The 19128-nt window shown below is 39.1% G+C and overlaps 1 protein-coding gene across 15 annotated transcripts in view; it reads right to left on the reverse strand.

The window, feature by feature from the left end:
* Nucleotides 1-323: 323 nt before the first annotated feature.
* Nucleotides 324-19128, reverse strand: part of RHOT1 (ras homolog family member T1) — a 99347-nt gene continuing 80542 nt past the window's right edge. For 3 of the 15 annotated variants that reach the window (XM_058675873.1, XM_004593883.3, XM_004593884.3), the window contains 2 exons: nt 17628-17830; nt 324-1429 (listed from right to left, as the gene is read on the reverse strand). In XM_058675873.1, coding sequence (XP_058531856.1) covers nt 1312-1429; nt 17628-17830 — 321 coding nt within the window. In that variant the 3' untranslated portion in view covers nt 324-1311. Of the gene's footprint in view, nt 1430-2853; nt 2998-14787; nt 14911-16538; nt 16635-17627; nt 17831-19128 lie in introns of all 15 variants that reach the window. The other 12 variants (XM_058675868.1, XM_058675875.1, XM_058675869.1 and 9 more) reach the window with 7 other exon arrangements.

Genomic DNA, 19128 nt, shown 5'->3' on the forward strand with positions numbered 1-19128 from the left:
CTCCAGAGGTATGACCCTGCAAGAAAATTTCCCTCAAAACCACAAAAGGGAAAAACAATTATCATGTTGAAGGAGAAAATAAGCAAGTAAACATATTAGAAACCACACCCGTAACGTATGTGCAGGGGGCAACATTTGGACTTTTCTGGAAACAGATTTCCCCACAGTTTTAAAATCTATTTCCTCTTAGACACAGAAATCACGCTGGACTTCCTTCCTACTAGGTATTACTAATTTGGAGAAAATGTAATTTCAATCTAAGAAGGTAGAAACCATGGGACTTGATTCACATCTGCATTTTGTAAAACAGAAACACTCGTGACCACAGTACACAGCAGTTATTTATTTAAATACTTGAAAAGGTCAATGATGGAAAAAATAGTTTATCGTGAGTTTATATTCATTAGATTTATCATTTAAAAAAGTGTCTTCTCTAGGTCATCACAGCCAGATATAACACTTGATAACACATGCAGCTACTGTAGTATGCTATAACAGACACAGCCATCCTAGAATGATTTACACTTTGCGAGGAAATTCAACAGTAGTAAGGGCAACTGTTTATTTAAACTAAAAACTTTGATAACATACAAATTGTTTTTCTCATTTGATTGAAAGGGCTATAAAATTCCAATGTCCTGACAAAGTAACATAATCACACAGATAGCGTCTTTGTTAATTGCTTTTCCCTCACGTCCTTAAAGTCCTTAAACAGGGCCACACACTCAGCTATTCACTTCTCTAGATCGCACAAAGGCTTCAAGGCTGGCCTGACACAAGTGACCGAAAGTCATGTGGGGAAGCTGACACTGACTTGCATGTTTTTTAAAAAAATGGAGAGACAACAGCAAATTGTGCCCAATGTACTCAGAGAACCAGAGGATCATCCTGACTCTGTGCAAAGGTGAAATAAATAAGTGATCCACGAGCAAATACAACCTCTGGGCTGACTTCAACCTAGCAGAATGAACCAAGTGAGCACTAGCAATACCTCGGATGAACTTCTAGAAATATCATTTCTAGAACTCAGTTTGGGAGACCGTATCTTGCCTGAATATGTACATTATTTACAAAATATTCCCTTTTGGCCTCTGAAAAGCAGCCATTTTAGTCTGGCTGTTAAGCTATTTTCTTTCCATATGCTAGCCAATACTGCAGTTATAACTATCATTAAAATACTCTTATGCATGAATTACAAATATTAATAAAGTAACTCTGCATGTATAAATATCTCAATATTTCTAGCAGAATTTAAAGCATTCAGAATGTACATAAAAGTATTTGTTTTTGGTAGGGCCAGTAATTTTTTAATCATCGCTGTTTCAATAATGCTTTGTACATGGCAAAGCCCAAAACTGCAAATACAGTAGCACCGAAACTTGCTCGAAGCCAAAACGTGGAACTCTTGAGGTCAGCTTGTGTCACGTGCCTGTAGTCAGAAAATATAATTAAGATTTAAAACATGATTAGAATGAGCACTTGTTACCAGTCATATAATAGTCTACATTTAGGGAAGTATTAGCACACTTGTCATGCTAATTGCATACAGCAATGCTTACCAAAAGCGTCCATCAATATAGCCATGTATATATTACTAAGTCTTAATCTCAGCAAAATGACAATAAAGCAGACATTTATAAAGGCAAATGTATTTGCAATTAGCTACTGCTCTGGAGTAGACATTTAAAATTTTACACATTTTCTTCGCAAGAGAAATGAAGATGATAAATTAACCCACTACATTTAAATGGTACCACAGTCCTTCAAAATAAGAACTAGGGCTGAGATCTCGCACTTCTGAGAGTCACATTCATGGGACTTACATAATGTGCAATCTCCTGTCCCCAGGAACAGAAAACTATCTTGTAAGCAGTTAAGCGACAAGTGACAATACCTTTTTTAAGAATAATAATTAACGCCAACTTTGGAAACATTGAATCCCATTAGAATTTATCAAAAGAGGAAAAACAAAATCCCACAGGGATAGGAAGATCTGTTAGTTTGTATTAATTTAGTTAATGATAATTAAAGAGGAAAAACAAACACCAAAGCCCTTGTGTTAGTGAGACAGGCAGTAAAAATGATACCAACGAAAGGACACAAAGTAACACAATGGAATGACATAAAAGGAATCAGAGTATGCATGACATGAATGGGGACAGCCTGGACCACAAACTGAGTTTGTGAGCATGCTCAGTTAATAACACTGCTAAGCACCCTTGAGTCTCAAGTATGACAGCTTACCATGAAGAGGATAAAGCCTTCAAGAAAAGGTTGCAACATTTTATTCAAGTGCCACTGAAGTCTTAGTTAAGTAAACAGAACTGACACTGATGTAGATAACTTAACAGAATTAAGAGCTCAGAGAGCCTGTCTAATAACTAAGTTAAACAGTTTTAAAGAAAAGTTACATGCCATTAAAAGACCAAGACACTGACATATGCAAGAGTTAAGAGCCAAGAATTCATACCATATAAAACCGCTTTGCCGTAGGAATAGTCATAGGAGATCATATTAGTGATTGCAAAATGTAATCTGTACGTGTCCAGAATAAAAAATCAGAATACAAGCCAGAGTGCTCCATGCTTAGTGCCATGGCAAAGCTACACACAGCCCTTGACTTGCTCGTCCTCATCAGCTGCTAAACATACACTTGTCACTCTTCACATAATCATATTTTGCAAAGCAAGGTGATAATCTATGCCATTCCACCTTGCAAGTTAGTTCTTCCAACATGCGAAGTTTTGTTTAAACAAGAACACAGAAAAGTTATGAAAGAAAATGTTTCAGTTTCAGCTTTCTCTAATTGGAAAAACTTCAACAAGGCGAGCTCATTGGTGTGAGAAATGTTACCTGGCTTCAAGAAAAACTGGACCATGAGATGACTCCATGAAGATGGAATCTTCTATAGAGCTGACGGCGTGCACCTGGTGAGTAACACTGCCTTCGTCGTCTGCTAACAGCATGGCACCCCACTCAGCTACCAGGGCTCTTAACCTTTTATACACATGCACAGTTTGCAGTTCACAGCAGAACTCACATAAGGGAACTCAAAATAACATCTTTCAATTAAACATCCTACATGTAAACTCACTTGCCATCCTATATGTATATGACACATCTCACATTTTCCATATTTAAAATAAATGTATTCTACAGCAAATCGCCAAAGTTAAAAAAATCTATATGGTTTTTTTTTTTTAACAATCACATATCAGACAAGGAAATCTAAAGCTGCTATACACATTCCCTATCCCTTCTGTATCCCTCTGAAGCTGGTATGGGGGTATACTTCACACTCAGAGTCTAAGAGACAACCACTATCAGTTTCTGAAATACATGGCAGCTGCCACGTGTGCATTTGAAATGAGATTAATAACTGCTGGCCATGGAATTTACGAGTCTTTATAACATCAGAATAAAAAATACAAATATAGACCTGTGCAGAACTTAGTCCGACATTCTACGCATGGGCCTACACGTGAGAATAACATTGCAACCCCAAGTCACAAGAGATCTACAGATTCTAAACACACATTATGGCTCGGGCTTCAGCTCTGGTGTCACTGGGGGTATCATGCAGCCTCACTGATGGAGAGTGGTTCTTTTGTTTTGCAAATTTTACATTTATTATTATTTTTGTACTTAAGTGGAGGTAGGAATTAAGATTAAGGCTTGCTATAATCCCATGAAATCACTCAAAATGATTTCTCATAAGCATTCTTCATATCTGGTATGCTTCACATCTCTCCCTCTGCTACATTGTAAGAAAGTGTTACCACTTGTGAAATAATACACTCGAACTTTATTGCCTAGTTATCCTTGGCATTTCAAAGGCAGTAATGATTATTTTCCCCAAGCAATAGTAGTGCTTCTACAGGCAAAATACAGCTACCTAATTGTATAAAGGAAACAATATGAATATATACATGCTCAAAATGTTGCTAGTTTCGAACTCAAGGTAACCACTAACTCCTAAAATATCTTTGAATGGCTTTATCAATGTTACAGTGGTTATTTAAAAAAGCTACTTAGATTATAGCTTTACTGGATACATATCATAGCTTGCTGGCATCACCTGAACAGAGAACAGTGTGATCCGATGACATGCTCCCTAAGTATCGGAAGCTGATGCATGCTTGCCAATTCAGGTCTCAGAGGCAGGATAATAGTCTCATAAAGCTGTTCCCTATCTTATTTCAAAACCCAAGCAGAAATAATTCTTGCATGATTCAAAAGCACAAACCTTTCAAAATGATTCACATGATATATCATCTTAGAATGAATTACAATAGCTCACTGCACAGTTTTAATTTATTTTAGATGTTTTCTTTTTGACTATAAAAAAAGGACTACCTGGGGCAGGTATTAAGCCCCGTGGTTAAGATGTCAGCATTTTACATCAGAATGCTTGGATTCTATGACCAGCTCCAGTTTCTAACTCTAACTTCTTACTAATCCAGACTATGGGAAGCAGAAATGGTTCAAGTAAAACGGTTCCTTCCCAACTCCATGGCAGACCTGGATGAAGTTCCCAGTTCCTGGAGGTGTTCTTTTGTGTATATCTGTCTCCTGCCTTAGAAAGAAGGAAAGGCAGACAGGAAGAAGAAGAAGAAAAAAAGAGGGGCAGAGAGGACGAGGGAAGGAAAAAGAGCTACTGACCCAGCGCCCTGCTAATGTGCCTTGGAAAGCAGAGCAAGACAATCCAAGTACTTGGACCCCTGCACCTGCATGAAAAACCTGGAAGAAGCTCCTGATTCCAGCCTGGCCCTGCCCTGGTGGTTGTGGCCGTTTAGGGGAGTGAACCAGTGGATCAAAAAGCTCTTTCTCCATCTCTCCTTTTCTATCTGGGTCACTCTGTTTGACATATATATAATTGGGGCCATCTCTATGGTACAGAAGATTAAGCTGTTGCCTCAAACAATGGCATTCCACATGAACACCAGTTCAAGCCCAACTGCTCCACTTGAAATCCTATTTCTCACTAATGTACCTAGAAAAGTAGTAGAGGATGGCTGATAAGCTCAGGTCCTCATTATGCACTAGAGATCCACAGAGTTCCAGGCTCCTGGTTCATCTTGGCCAGGCTGTGGAACACCACAATAAGCTACTGCCTATGATGCTGCATCCCTTACGGGCACTGGTTCAAGTCTCACCTGTTTCACTTCTGATCCAGTTCCCAGGTAAGGGTTCTGACAGGACAAACAGGATGAGTCAAATTACTCGATCTTTCTCATCCACATGAGAGACCCAGATGGAGCTCCTGGCTTTGACCTGGCTCAGCCCTGGACAATGTGGTCATTTGGGGGTAGGGGCGGTGAATCAACAGATACAAATTTTAACTATCCCTGCAACTCTGCCTTTCAAATAAATAGACAAATACTTTTTTGAAAAAAGATTTGTTGGGGGTCATACCATAGTGCTAAGCCTCCGCCTGTGGTAGCAACATCTCATATGGGCACTGGTTTGTGTCCCAGCTGCTCCCCTTCCAATCCAGCCCCCTGCTTATTGCCTGGAAGGGCAACAGAGAATGGCTCAAGACTTTGGGCCCCTGTATCCATGCAGGAGACCTGGAGGAATCCTCTGGCTTCAGACTGGCTTAGCTCTGCTGTGGCCATTTGAGCAGTGGATCAGCAGATGGAAGACTTCTGTCTCTCCTCTGTTAACTGTGCTGCATTTCTTTTCTTTTTTCTTTTCTTTTAAAAAAGATTTATTTATTTTTCCAGGAAAGGCATTGTAAAGGCAGATATACAGAGAGAGTCAGAGAGGAAGATCTTCCGTCCGATGATTCACTCCCCAAGTGAGCGCAACGGCCGGTGCTGCGCCAATCTGAAGCCAGGAGCCAGGAACCTCCTTCACGTCTCCCACACTGGTGCAGGGTCCCAAAGCTTTGGGCCATCCTTGACTGCCTTCCCAGGCCACAAGCAGGGAGCTGGATGGGAAGTGGAGCTGCTGGGATTAGAACCGGCACCCATATGGGATCCCGGTGCGTTCAAGGCGAGGACTTTAGCTGCTAGGCCATGCCACCGGGCCCTGTGCTGCATTTCAAATAAAAACACGTATTTTTTAAAAAAAAGATTTCTCTCCTCAAGGGTACAAAGCACTAGACAGTAGGCAGGACTGGGCCAGGTTTAAGCCAAGAACAGCATCCCCCAAGGGAGAAAGGAGCATTTGTGCCTAAGGGCTCATCACCAAGAAGCTGCACTGAAAGAAATTGTGGGACTCCATCCCAGGAACTCTGATGTGGATGTGGGCAGCCCAAGTGCCAGCTTCACCCGTTATGCTATGGGACCTTCCTGTAGCAATTTTTCACAGTTGCAACATAACATGTAATTTCAAATATTATAATAAAATGATGGGTATCCGTTCACATAAGATTTTTCTCTCAATATGTAGGATATTTACGTTAAGTAGGCCTCCTGAAAACAAATATTACAGGCTCAAAAATGTAAATGTGTATAAAAGTTCTTCCTTCTTTCTTTTTTACAAAGTAATACTTTCAGAATCACCAAAATTTCCTATTCTGTGTGGAATATCATTTTGTTTAGCAGTGTCTTTTTTGGGAACATAGGCAATACTGACTAAGTGTAGGACGCCAGTCCTAATTAATCATTTGCAGCTTGTCGGAATGTTCCAGTCTGTGTGAAAACTCCCGTCTGGAGCTATTAGCTTTCTGGCTCCCCAACGCTGAGACCTCCAACAGTCCTGCTAGAAGAGCTCTCTGACACACGTGTGGGAGCTGACCAACATAGCTGGACTTGGGTATTAAGAGGGTAACATGCACAGCTTATTTAACACACGATTTCCATCAACTTTTTGAAGACCCTCCAGGTCAAATAGCTACTGAATAACGCAGCTATAAGAAAATGTTTCAAAAATCAGGCAAGAGTGAAATGAAGAACTGTTTATGTGAACAATCACACAGGCACACAGAGTGCCAAAATTCTCGTGTAACCTTGTACTGAATAAATTACAAGAAAGCAAACAAAATGCTTCTGTTTAATTCTGCCACTGTTTTTTAACCAACAGTTAATTAAGGGAATGTTCTCATATTTATAAGCATAAAATTTCAAAAACCCATTACATCCACTTTAAGTATTTCAAATGGGGTATTTTTAAATTCCCTTGTTGAAATTATTTTTTTTATAATCTATGGCAGGATTTCACATCTTGAGTACAGGACTGTACCGCAGGGGGCAGGGGCTCCTTGTGGAGTTAAGAACCTGGTGGAGATGCCCACCAGAGCGCCTAGGTTTGGATTCCCAGCATGACTCCCGACTACAGCTTTCAGCTAATCAGACAGTGGGAGGCAGCAGGGATGGCTCTGTTGGCTTCCTGTCACCCACACAGGCACCCTTGACTGCTGGCCCAACCACAGAAGCTGGGCCCTGTGGGGAGGGAACCAGTGCATGGAAGTTTTGTCTGTGTGTGTCTTTGCTTCTCAAGTAAATGTCAGATTTATTTTAAAAACTATATCATAGAGATCTGTATCTGCAAAATTAGAATTTGAGGAAGAGGATGAATTGAGAAAGATAATCAGCCTTATTTTAAACTGCAGGCTATTATGTAATGGAAAATTTAGGTTCAACAAAACATATTCAAAAGCAACAGATTAAGACATCAGAGTAACCCCACCCAGAATCATTTTAATCAAATTTCCTACACAGATTGCTAGAAATGACTTTGAATTTTCTATTTTTCATCCTTTAGTCACTGAGTCTTTCCCCCATATAACTCTGAGTTATACCAACAGTCTCATATCTTCACAATCTACAAAAACATCTTTAAAACATTCAACATAACAGTAATACATGTGTACCTAACATTACTAAGGCTCAGAGGTATCATACACAGCTTTTTAAAATTAATAATTACATATCTCAAGTTTAAAACTGTACAAGGCGGGCCTGGTGGCGTGGCCTAGTGGCTAAGGTCCTCGCCAGGATCCCATATGGTCGCTGGTTCTAATCCCGGCAGCTCCACTTGCTCTCTGTCTCTCCTCCTCTCTGTATATCTGACTTTGTAATAAAAGTAAAATGAAAATCTATAAAAAAAATAAATAAAAATGGCTGGGGTCAGTTCCCAGCTCTTAAAAAAAAAAAAAAAAACTGTACAAGGCTATTCAAGTGTAATCAAGTTCTCTTTTTAAAAAATATTACACTGTGTTGTTTGAAGTCTTCCGGACCTTCCTGCTTTTTTCCTGTAAATGTGTCTACCTGGCAAAATATTTTCTACACTTACTTCTAATAACACATTGCCAGTATAGCTAGTAATATTTTAACAATGATAATTCCACTAACTGAACTTCCAGGCACAAGTATTTAACACAAAATACTTCTCAATATAGGCTAAAAAATCCCTCATGTGTAGTAAAAATGAATTTGAATAGTAATCTCAAGCAAGCTGTTAACTGAGCATGGCTAAATGCTAACACACTTTGGAGAAGGACACGGGTGTGCACCAATGTCAAGAAATGCTTCACCAAGCATTGCAAAAATCCAAATTTACAAATGATCATAGACACACAGAAAATGCTCTAATAATATCTGTATGTTAACTTGTGATACCTCATGATCAGATTAGGGACATTTCATCTCATCATGTCCCACATGATATACTAAAATAGCAAACATTTTAAAATTATAAGCACCAGCGATAGCTTTCTTTCTTTCTTTTATTTTTTGGTTTAAAGATTTATTTTTTTTTGGAAAGTCAGATTTACAGAGTGAAGGAAAGACAGGAAGATCTGCCATCTGCTGCTGGTTCACTGCCCAAGTGGCCACAATGGCCAGAGTTAAGCCAATCCAAAGCCAGGAGCCAGGAGATTCCTCCAGGTCTCCTACGTGGATGCAGGGTCCCAAGGCTTTGGGCCATCCTCGACTGCTTTCCCAGGCCACAAGCAGGGAGCTGGATGGGAAGTGGAGCAGCTAACATAGAAACTGGCACCCATATGGGATCTGATCCAAGTGCATGCAAGGCAAGGACTTCAACAACCTGGCTACCATGCAGGGCCCAGCAGCAGCTTTCTTACTGAGAATCTACAGCTCTTCTATAATTTTAAATTTCTGGGACTTTCATTGTGACATCCTGGGTAAAGATGTTACCTGCAACATTAGCGTCCAATATAGGCAATGGTTTGTGTCCCAGATGCTCTACTCCTTACTAGGTCCCTACTAATGACCTGGGAAAAGCAGCAGAAGATGGTGCAAGTGTTTCGGCCCTGCCAGCCATCTAGGAGATCCAGATGAAGCTCCTGGCTGTAGCCCCGCCTACTCCTGGCCATTGTGGCCATCTAAGGAGTAAATCAGTGCTGGAAGATCTCTCTCTCTCTGTAACTCCGACTTTCAAATAAACAAATGAGGGCCCTGTGGTGTGGCCTAGCGGCTAAAGTCCTCGCCTTGAACGTTCCGGGATCCCATATGGGTGCCGGTTCTAATCCCGGCAGCTCCACTTCCCATCCAGCTCCCTGCTTGTGGCCTGGGAAAGCAGTTGAGGACGGCCCAAGGCTTTGGGACCCTGCACCTGCGTGGGAGACCTGGAAGAGGTTCCAGGTTCCTGGCATCGGATAGGCGCGCATCAGCCCGTTGCGGCTCATTTGGGGAGTGAATCATCGGACGGAAGATCTTCCTCTCTGTCTCTCCTCCTCTCTGTATATCTGGCTTTGTAATAAAAATAAATAAATCTTTAAAAAAAAAATGAATCCTTAAAAAAATGTATGATTATGTGTACAAATTCAAAGAACAGCCTTGTAAGAACCTTCATATGTAAAAATATAAATCTTTCATAAGAAATACAGGACTTGGAAACAATTATACTGTAACATATTTCCTAAGATCTCTTAGATTCCCAACACTCAATAACCCTAAACTTTCCACAAACCTATCCTCTTCATAAAACAATCATCTTATTTAAAAAGTAGTTCATTTTTATCTGAGCTGATAAAATTCTTTCATCATCAAAGGACTCCTATATTAAACAATCGGAGTTTAAACTACATAAAGGAGCAATTTGGGTAATTATTAAAGCCATATGGATAAATGATATTAAATCATTAATGAATGTCTTTTAAGAAGTTTCATTATATTCAATTAAAATGCATTAAACAACATGCATGAAATGCATGAAAATACAATGGACATAATGAATGGCCATCATATCTTTGGGGCTCTATAAATGATGTGAATCATTTACTCTACTGTTAAACCAAAATGCTGCCACTACCTTACAAAGTGCTGTGAACTAGTGACTCATCTGGACAACGCAAATAATACACTGGAATGAAAGAAATCGTAAAACTAAAACAACGCATCAAAGCAAATGACACCAAAATAATAAACTAGAAAATAAACATTTCTTGTTAAATTATAGGATAGCAAAGTGCTGGATTAGACATAGAGACCTAGCTGGGAAAGGGACCAAGAGGGTTAAAAAATGACTAAGCAGCACAGACAATGGAAACGAATCCCTCAAGGAAAGAACAAACTACAGCTCACAGCACACCACTCAGCCCAGTAATGTTCTGTGCAAAGTTGGGGAGTTCTCAAGTCAGGAGAACAAAGCTCCATAAATAAAAATAATGGGTAGTTCAAACCAACAATCAAGCTCATCCCTACAAAATCATTTTATCATTTTCAGATTCAAAAAGACACTGAAACATTCAAATGTTTTTAAAAGGTGCTTTTGCTCCAGTCACATTGACTACATTGGAAATGAAAACATTCCCAGAGATTAAAATCATCTGACCATACTATTCATCCTCCAAATGTACTCAAAATCAAATAATGGCAGCTAGTCGTTGGTTACTATAAAGAAAAACTAAACCTATTCAGAGCCAGACATAATTATCAAGCAACGAAGTTAGCGTGAGATAAACGTGTGTGTAACTTAACCCTACTCTCACATGCTAAATGCAACATATATTCAATTGAATTTGAAATAAAAATGCTTAATGATACTTTCTATTAGAAGAAATACAGCATTAGTAAAAAAAAACTCAAGAAAAAAGAAAGACTTAATCTTCTTAGTAGAAGGGAGAAAAAAAAAAAAAAAAAAAGAACCTTGGAAATGAACCTGTTTCAAATGCCTGAACTCACCATTAGTTTATAGCTCTTTTCTTAGCATGCAGGACCAAGCTCATTGAAAATGCACCCAGAGATTTAAAAACTTTTTTTAGGGCCCGGTGGTGTGGCCTAGCAGTTAAAGTCCTCGCCTTGAAAGCCCCGGGATCCCATATGGGCGCCGGTTCTAATCCTGGCAGCTCCACTTCCCATCCAGCTCCCTGCTTGTGGCCTGGGAAAGCAGTTGAGGATGGCCCAAGGCTTTGGGACCCTGCACCCGCATGGGAAACCCAGAGGAGGTTTCTGGTTCCCAGCATCGGATCGGCGCACCACCGGCCTGTTGAGGCTCACTTGGGGAGTGAAACATCGGATGGAAGATCTTCCTCTCTGTCTCTCCTCCTCTCTGTATATCCGGCTTTCCAATAACAATAAAATCTTAAAAAAAAAAAAAAAAAAAAAAAGACTGAGGCTATAAACTAATGTCCAGTAAACATCTTTGATTTTTCAGACCTACTGATCAGTTCTAAATTTTTATAATTGCTGTTATCTAAGTATCGGGAAATCTGACGTAAAAATCTTAATTTCCCACTCTATAATAGTGTCAGAAAGGCTGGTAACCTCAGCTGTGCATAGCAAGACAGAGCTGAAAGATGGTGCAATGGTTGCCTCTGCTCTCAGCGCCTATAGCGGACCCTCCCAGTCCCTGCTGCCTACTCTCAGCTACCTTCATTCACTTACAGCATCTACCTGCATTCTAGACACTGAGCTTTCTGGCCCTCACTTACCTTACTCACTTACCCACATCTTCTTAATAAAGAAACATCAATATAGAATCCCTGAAATTCCACTTTCTATGATACAAAATATTAGCAGGGATAGACGTTCTTTGAAAGGTACACTAGTTCCCCATCCACCTTTTTCGTTCTTCTTACTCTTGACTACCAGATGTCAGTGATATTTGCTGATATTACTACCAAATTTCTTCGAATTAATATACAGACACCACAAAAATACACTGACTTTTCTTTAAGGATTGCCATAAGAGTAATTTACTACGAGCAACAGCAACAATTTAATGCATATCAAACCTATTTTACTTGAGAGCTGAGGAAACCAACCTAGAAATAAAACTGTTGCCAAAGATGCATACAATGATTGAATCTGATATTATGGGCAATCAAAAGCTTTGATAAGAGATAATAAAACAGTTGATTGGTGATCAGCAATGACTGAGAGCCAAAAAAAGTTTAAGACCAAATCAGATATCACTTTCTATTTAGATAAAATTTCCGTGACAGATAAAAAGAATGTGGTAAAATTTACGTGCTGGTATCAGAAAACCCTTCATGAACTCTCTGTAAAACAAGAAAACAATACTTAAAAAATTCTTGTCCAATCTGCCTGCCATTGTCTGCACCAGCAATGTCAGGACACACTTAAATAACAGAATGATGGACTTATGACTGCTTATGATGGACTATACTATTGTAATAATATGGGGGACATCATTTGGAGGGAGGGAATTTGAGGAGAGTACACGGGAAATCCCAGAGCTATGGAATTGTACCATAAAATTAAAAATAAAATAGAAAAAAAAAGTCTTGCCCAAGAGTGTTGAACCTGTCATCAGAGAAAAACAGTTCTTTAGGGAAGTATTACGGGACTTCCTTGCTTTAGCGCTCTCTTCAACCTCTGGCTTTATTAGTAATTTGAAAGACATATCCACAAAGTTTGCAAATAACACAACGCTGAGAGGATATATAATGGAACAAGTGACAGAAATAATGTTTGAAATGACTGAGCTAGAACAAATGAATCAGAAAGAATGTAACATTTAATAGAGATAGTTATGTATCTGAATTTAGATTCAGAGTCAACTAAAAAGTCACATACGATGGAGGAGGCCAGGACATCTCCCTTTATAGCTCCTCATATTAAAAAAAAAAAGCGGATTTCCATTAACCCCAAGATAATGTGTGTGAACAGTGGGACAGGGCTGTTAACAAGCTAATTCATGCATTTAGACAGGTGGTGCTGTCTTAACTGTGGAACATGATGGCCCACCGATCTGGATTAGTCAGGCCACTTTTGGGGTACTGTAACCCCACTTCAGCAGTACCTTTAAAGAGGTCGCCTGGCAGCTAAAAGGGCTTTCAGATGAGGCTAATCAGGAATCGTGGGTCAGTAGGCCAACTACTTTAAGAAAAGCTGGAAGAAATGGGGATGTTCTACCTGGAGAAGAGAAAATTAAGGAAGACATGATGGTCATCTTCAAATGTCTGAAGAATTGCTATGTTGAAGAGGGAGTAAAATGGTCGTATGTTGTTCTAAAGGGCAGAACTAAAACTAAAGAAGACAAAGTTATAGCGAAACATTTTAGTTAGAAAAAAAAAAAACCCTCTCTTTGGTGAAGAAAGTCATCAGCAGATAAACAGCACTTGCTCAGGAAGGCATGCTAACAGGAGGACAGGTCAGATGAAATCTAGAATCTCCCCACACTCTGACTTCTGACACTGGAGCGCCTGGCTGTTGTTTGGTTTGAACTAGCCTTGTGTTTTCTGTTCTCATCTGGGCTCCTACTTGACAAGATGCCACTCAAAGGACAGATGTGGAACTTTCTCTCCTGTTGAGTGTGCGGATCCCTCCAAAGCAGTCATCTGAGAGGGCCACATTCTTATTCATTGAAGCTCTTAGAATGCCTGCATAATCAGTGTCTTGTTCCCATAAGGAACAGTCTCATGACACAACTACTATACTGCTCAAGGACACAAATTCTGATCATTCAACGCAGCTGGAGTTTAGCCTTTAGCAAGTGTCTAATAGTGAGCCAAATAATACACCCATTTCTAACTAAACTCCACTGTGAAGCTTCATCACCCATCTTTAGCAAGCACGACATCTACAGGGCTTCAAAAACCTACTCCATTCTTAGACAAATACAAATCTATGATCAGATACAAATTAATACTACATAAATTCTTAAAGGCTCAAAAAAACGTAAAAGGAATAGGAACAAAAGGTAGCATGATCAGAATAAGAATGAACCCTTCCAAGTTCATTGCTTTGAGGGAATTATAGATTATTACTTATTACTTCATCTTTTGGCTCAATTATCAAGACTTCAAATATGAATACTACAGATATTTTTTCCAAGCTTCTTTGAATACTTCCAGTTGGTTATGATCCTCATAACCATGTTCTTTCAAATAAATACTCGAGGCACTTAAAAGCAAGACTGTTACCATAAACAGTTTCAAAAACAGAGAATTTTCTAAAACCCAAAACCTGTTCACATTAGTATGGCTTTAATAAGATGCATCATTTGAATGTAAGTTGAGTACAGTAAATAATGTATTTTTTATTTGGGATCACCATGTCTTTTCCTTACTACAAAAGTCCTAATCTAGCTCTGTAACTCACAGCCAAATAATTTTGATATCTCTATAGATATTGCCTTGTGATGTGAAATATACTTTAACTTCCTTTATGAAAATAATCACCTAAAAATCTTATTTTACAGGCCTCTTAAATACATCTATTAATTTAAAAACATTATTAAGGATGCTTCCAAAACTAAACATTGTCACCACAGTGAGGATTTTAGTGGAAGTTAGCTGGGCTTCACTTGGCTTGTTGTCTTTCTAGTGATAATCTGTGTGGTAAGTAGCTACTCATTTTTTCTTTTGTATTTTAACAGAATGCCTGGTACCCAGTAAATAAAGTTGAGAACCTGTTAAGAACTGCAGTGAAGATTTTGTTCTTTACAGATTGCAGCAAGTCTGAGTTGAGGAAGTTCTGACAGATGCAAAATGTACACCTGTTGCAGGTGCACAAACAGCGTAACCGGGCATGGCTGCGAAAACACACAGAAGGACAGGAGTTGAGTTCTTACTTACAAATACGGCACAAGTTGGGATGTGCCAACTTCAAAAAAATTTAGGCATAAGCAACACTCTTTGTAGAAAGGAAAAGGACAGTGTGGGGCATGCTAAAGTTGTGCAGAATTCCACATTTACCAAAAATGCAATAAACGGTAACAGCTTCTTCCTCCCTCCCTCCCTATAGAAAATCTGGAAAAAATTAACTAACACTTTTGCCATTTTTGGAGGAGGGAAATGGAATTATTTGTATGCCCATTTTAGTGGAATAAATATGCACAGCAATAGATGACACCCTCATCTAAATTAATAAAACAAAAAGTTGAATAAGCCACAGCACCCACCAAAAGGACCAGGTTTGCTAGCATTTAAATTACCAAGCCCTCCTCCTCCCTCAGCATACACACATGCCTGAAAAACCAGGAAGGAGAATAACAAATACACAAGAATCAAAAGACGAGTATATTCAACCCTGAGAAGATATGAACAACATCGTCTTTAATTCATCAAGCACCCTGACTTCCATCAGAAATCAAAGTGCTTCATAAATTCCCACTCAAACAAAATACAGGGTTAATTTCATCTTCCACCCAAACAAAGCAGCTAAGTCATAATATGAAACTCTTGGTAAGGATGAAAAATCAACAGTGAATCCAATTGAAATTAGATATGAAAATTTAGCGAGGCTTTCTGACTCCTTTCTGGTTGAGTGGAGTAGCACTGGTTGGTGCAGGACAAGAGGCAACCCATTTCACCTCGGCCCTAACTGCCAAAGTCGGTAGTCCCCAGTGACTAGTGAGTGGTCAGAGCCACTCAGACATACAGAGCCATCACTCAACACATGAAGAGGTGCTGGCGCCGAACCCACTCAGAAGAGCGCCATCTGATGAATCAATGCCATCACTTCCTGTAACACCTGAATATTTTTAGTGGCTTCTCAGTCAAAGGACTGGCCCAAGCTGACTTGGCTTAGCTTGTGAGATCTGATGAGACCACAGCACACGGTGGCATGGTTGTGGAGATAAGCAGCATCCCAATAATGCCTAATTCCCAATGTGAAGAAAAACAAGAATTAATTTTGAGAATTAATGTTCAAGACATTCTGTTTTAAAACTTCACTAGTGATAATGAACATCATCACCGCGAACTACGTCACTGTCAGCTGTCATACTAGAATCCATCTGTTATTTTGTAAATTCAGTCTGACTCTTCAGCACACACAAGGCTCCACCCACCAAAAAGGAGAGATGCAAAGTATGCTTAGCAACAGGGAGATGCTTCATGAGAAGGAACCTGGGATTTGCCATATAAACAAGTGTCCATGTACGTACATTTATCATATATACACACACACAGAGGAAGCACAGTGAAGCATTTTAAAGAGGCAGGTCTAAAATCACACTTGGGATTATTGACACAACTTAAAAGATACATTTGCACAGAAAAGAAGATACCATAACACGCAGTTATGCAGTAAGCTTGACCAAGCAGTGCGTTTCTATATTATTACTAAATACTAATTATGGCAAGAAAGGAGCTTTGGCAAGTCTATGAGAAAATTTCAACAAAATCCCACAGAAGTCATAAAGAAAAAGTAACTTACAAAGCAGTTTTTAGAAAGACCCAGACTTTTCTCAAATTCTCTATTCTATCAGTGTTGCCCATGTCTTGGGAGAGTTTGCCTCTGTAATGCTCCTCTCTGCAGATAACACACACGAGAATTTTAAAGCAAAGGTAAAACATAAATAAGATTTTGCTTATCTTACACTTATACTTATAGGAATGTTCTGTCTTCCAACACAAATAGAAATTCAAGGGTTTGCTCCATTTTTAAAAAGTATTACTTAATGGACAGCAGTAAAGTTAACTCTGATTGTAAAGATCTCTACAAATTAACAACTTTCTTAAAAACCTCAGTCTTGGTTTACAGCCATGTTTATTACTCTACAAGTATAGTTTTTATAAAAAACCAGTAATTTAGAGACTAACATAAAGCTAAATTAGTTATAAAATTCTAAGAAACGCACTGCCTGAAAATCCATTTTGTCACAGAACGAGAGTTTATACAAACACACTACTTGAAAAGAATGCCGTTAAGAACCATGCAATTGGAGGGCAGTTAGTAAACTTGGCAGATGACCAGTTAGGTGCTTGTGCATATGTATGTATACATATATAATAAATGTACATGAAATTTGTGGCTCACAACATTTAATGCAAAATATTTACAGTGGCAATTCCAATCACAACTACTATTTTTACAGCATGTAAAAAAAGATGATTTTAGACTTTCATAATTAATCAATAGAAAAATATAAACTTTTTCTTCATAAATATCTCATTAGCATAAATGCACAGGATGCCAACTCTGCCTCACTGTAGCACAATGCAGTCCTGTTTGTTTGTGCTGCATGGAGGGCTCTGCTTTGCTTTTTCCACTCTCGTATTAAGATAGTAACAGCCTGCTCAAAGCATACAAATACTGTCAGGAGAACTGTTTACATCATTTTACTAGGACAACCAAACAACACTTAAATATACACCAATTTGTATCTTCTCATTACAAACTCTTTCTGTTGCTGAACAACTTCTTTTGGACAAAGAGCCAGCTCCCTCTGCCCCCAGTGGCTCATGATGGCATGCAATGTTATGAGTCATGCAACATGAAAATGAAAACAGAGCAAGTACTTACGGGTACATGGCCATTGTTGTCAATTTAACAAAGATATCCTTATTGGGTGCATCAGCAGTGTTGCAAGTGAAGGCTTGTGGTGGAGGCATTTTGTGTTTCCTGCAGAAATCAGTAGGTGAAATGCTATATTCTTGTTTAACTTCATGCAGGTCTGACTTTGCGGCTACAATTAAGCAAGGTATTCTGCTGTCCATAAAGTGTTGCTATGGAATAAAAAATAAAATCAAAATCTGATAAGAAGTTCAAAAATTTCAAATGACAGCTAAAACTTTTCCCTGAATAACCAAAGCAATGCTTTTTTTTTTTTTCTAGTTTTCAAATATTTTCTATTTATTTAGTAAAAACATGAGAATTTTGGATTAGCAATTATACATATCTTCAAGATACAGCACATTTCAATGCATGTACATGCGTGTATTAAATAAGGAGAATTAATGTCTCTCTCTTTGACATTCCTTTATGACTGGAGTCTTGGAGCTCTTTTGTTCTACTTGCTTAGGCAATTGCAACTCCAAAGACAGAAAAGAAACCATGAGGCAAAGACCGGCACTGGTTTAGATGTCTCTTACAGTGAGACCAGGACTACCATGTTCATGTCGGTAAAAACAGATCCATACGGATTCTTTACATTTAACAGTTTCTTAAAAGAAACACACACAAAAAATTTCAAAACAAACAGAAATTCACTTGAATTATTGGGTCTACCGAAGATTACTTTCATTTTTATTTGGCCTGTAGTCTTTGAGCACATGCAGGTACAAATGTTGTTATATTGCTGCAGTCAGGGGCAACACAACCATTTAAGAGTGTAATATTGGGAGCTGGCACCATGGTACTGTAGTGCTGCTATCCCATATGGGTGCCTGTTAAGAGCTCCAGCTGCATAAAAGAAGGACTCCCAATGAAACTTAGATATATCTTTTTTTTTCTTTTTTGGAATAGGTAAAGTTTTTTTTTAATGTAGCATATTACAGAGGCAGCATTTCAAATAATTCATGAGAAGAAGAATTTCCCTGTGGAGCAGCCAACAGGCATCCCGATGAGAAGGGGATAGCAGGTGCCAGTTGGTTAGGATAACTCTCATTCTTCCACATTTCAGCTGCATTTATCTGTCGTACATACTGAATTTACTGATGAGCTTTGATCTGAAGGATTCTGTACCTTCTTTACTGAGTGCTTCTCCACTGCCCCTCCCCTTCAGGCTGCCATGAACTTCAGACCCTCTGCTCTGACTCCCACTCCCTTAACTCTGTTTTTCCCAAGTTTGCCTACATCTTCTCTCCGCCTAAGAGACCAGCGTAGCTGGACGCACCGCAGGGCATCCTTGGAAATGTGGTCTGAAACTTAAATATGTCTTGACAATGGGATCCTGGACTTTCCACCACTGCCTATACCTACAATGTCATGTCACAGTCTATTCTTACATTTAAATAGCAGAATGATGGACTTGTTACTGTTCCTGAAGGACTGTACTACTGCAACAAATGTGGAGGGGAGGGAT

This window comes from Ochotona princeps, chromosome 17 (assembly GCF_030435755.1).
Source record: "Ochotona princeps isolate mOchPri1 chromosome 17, mOchPri1.hap1, whole genome shotgun sequence".
NCBI classification, from domain to species: Eukaryota; Metazoa; Chordata; class Mammalia; order Lagomorpha; family Ochotonidae; genus Ochotona; species Ochotona princeps.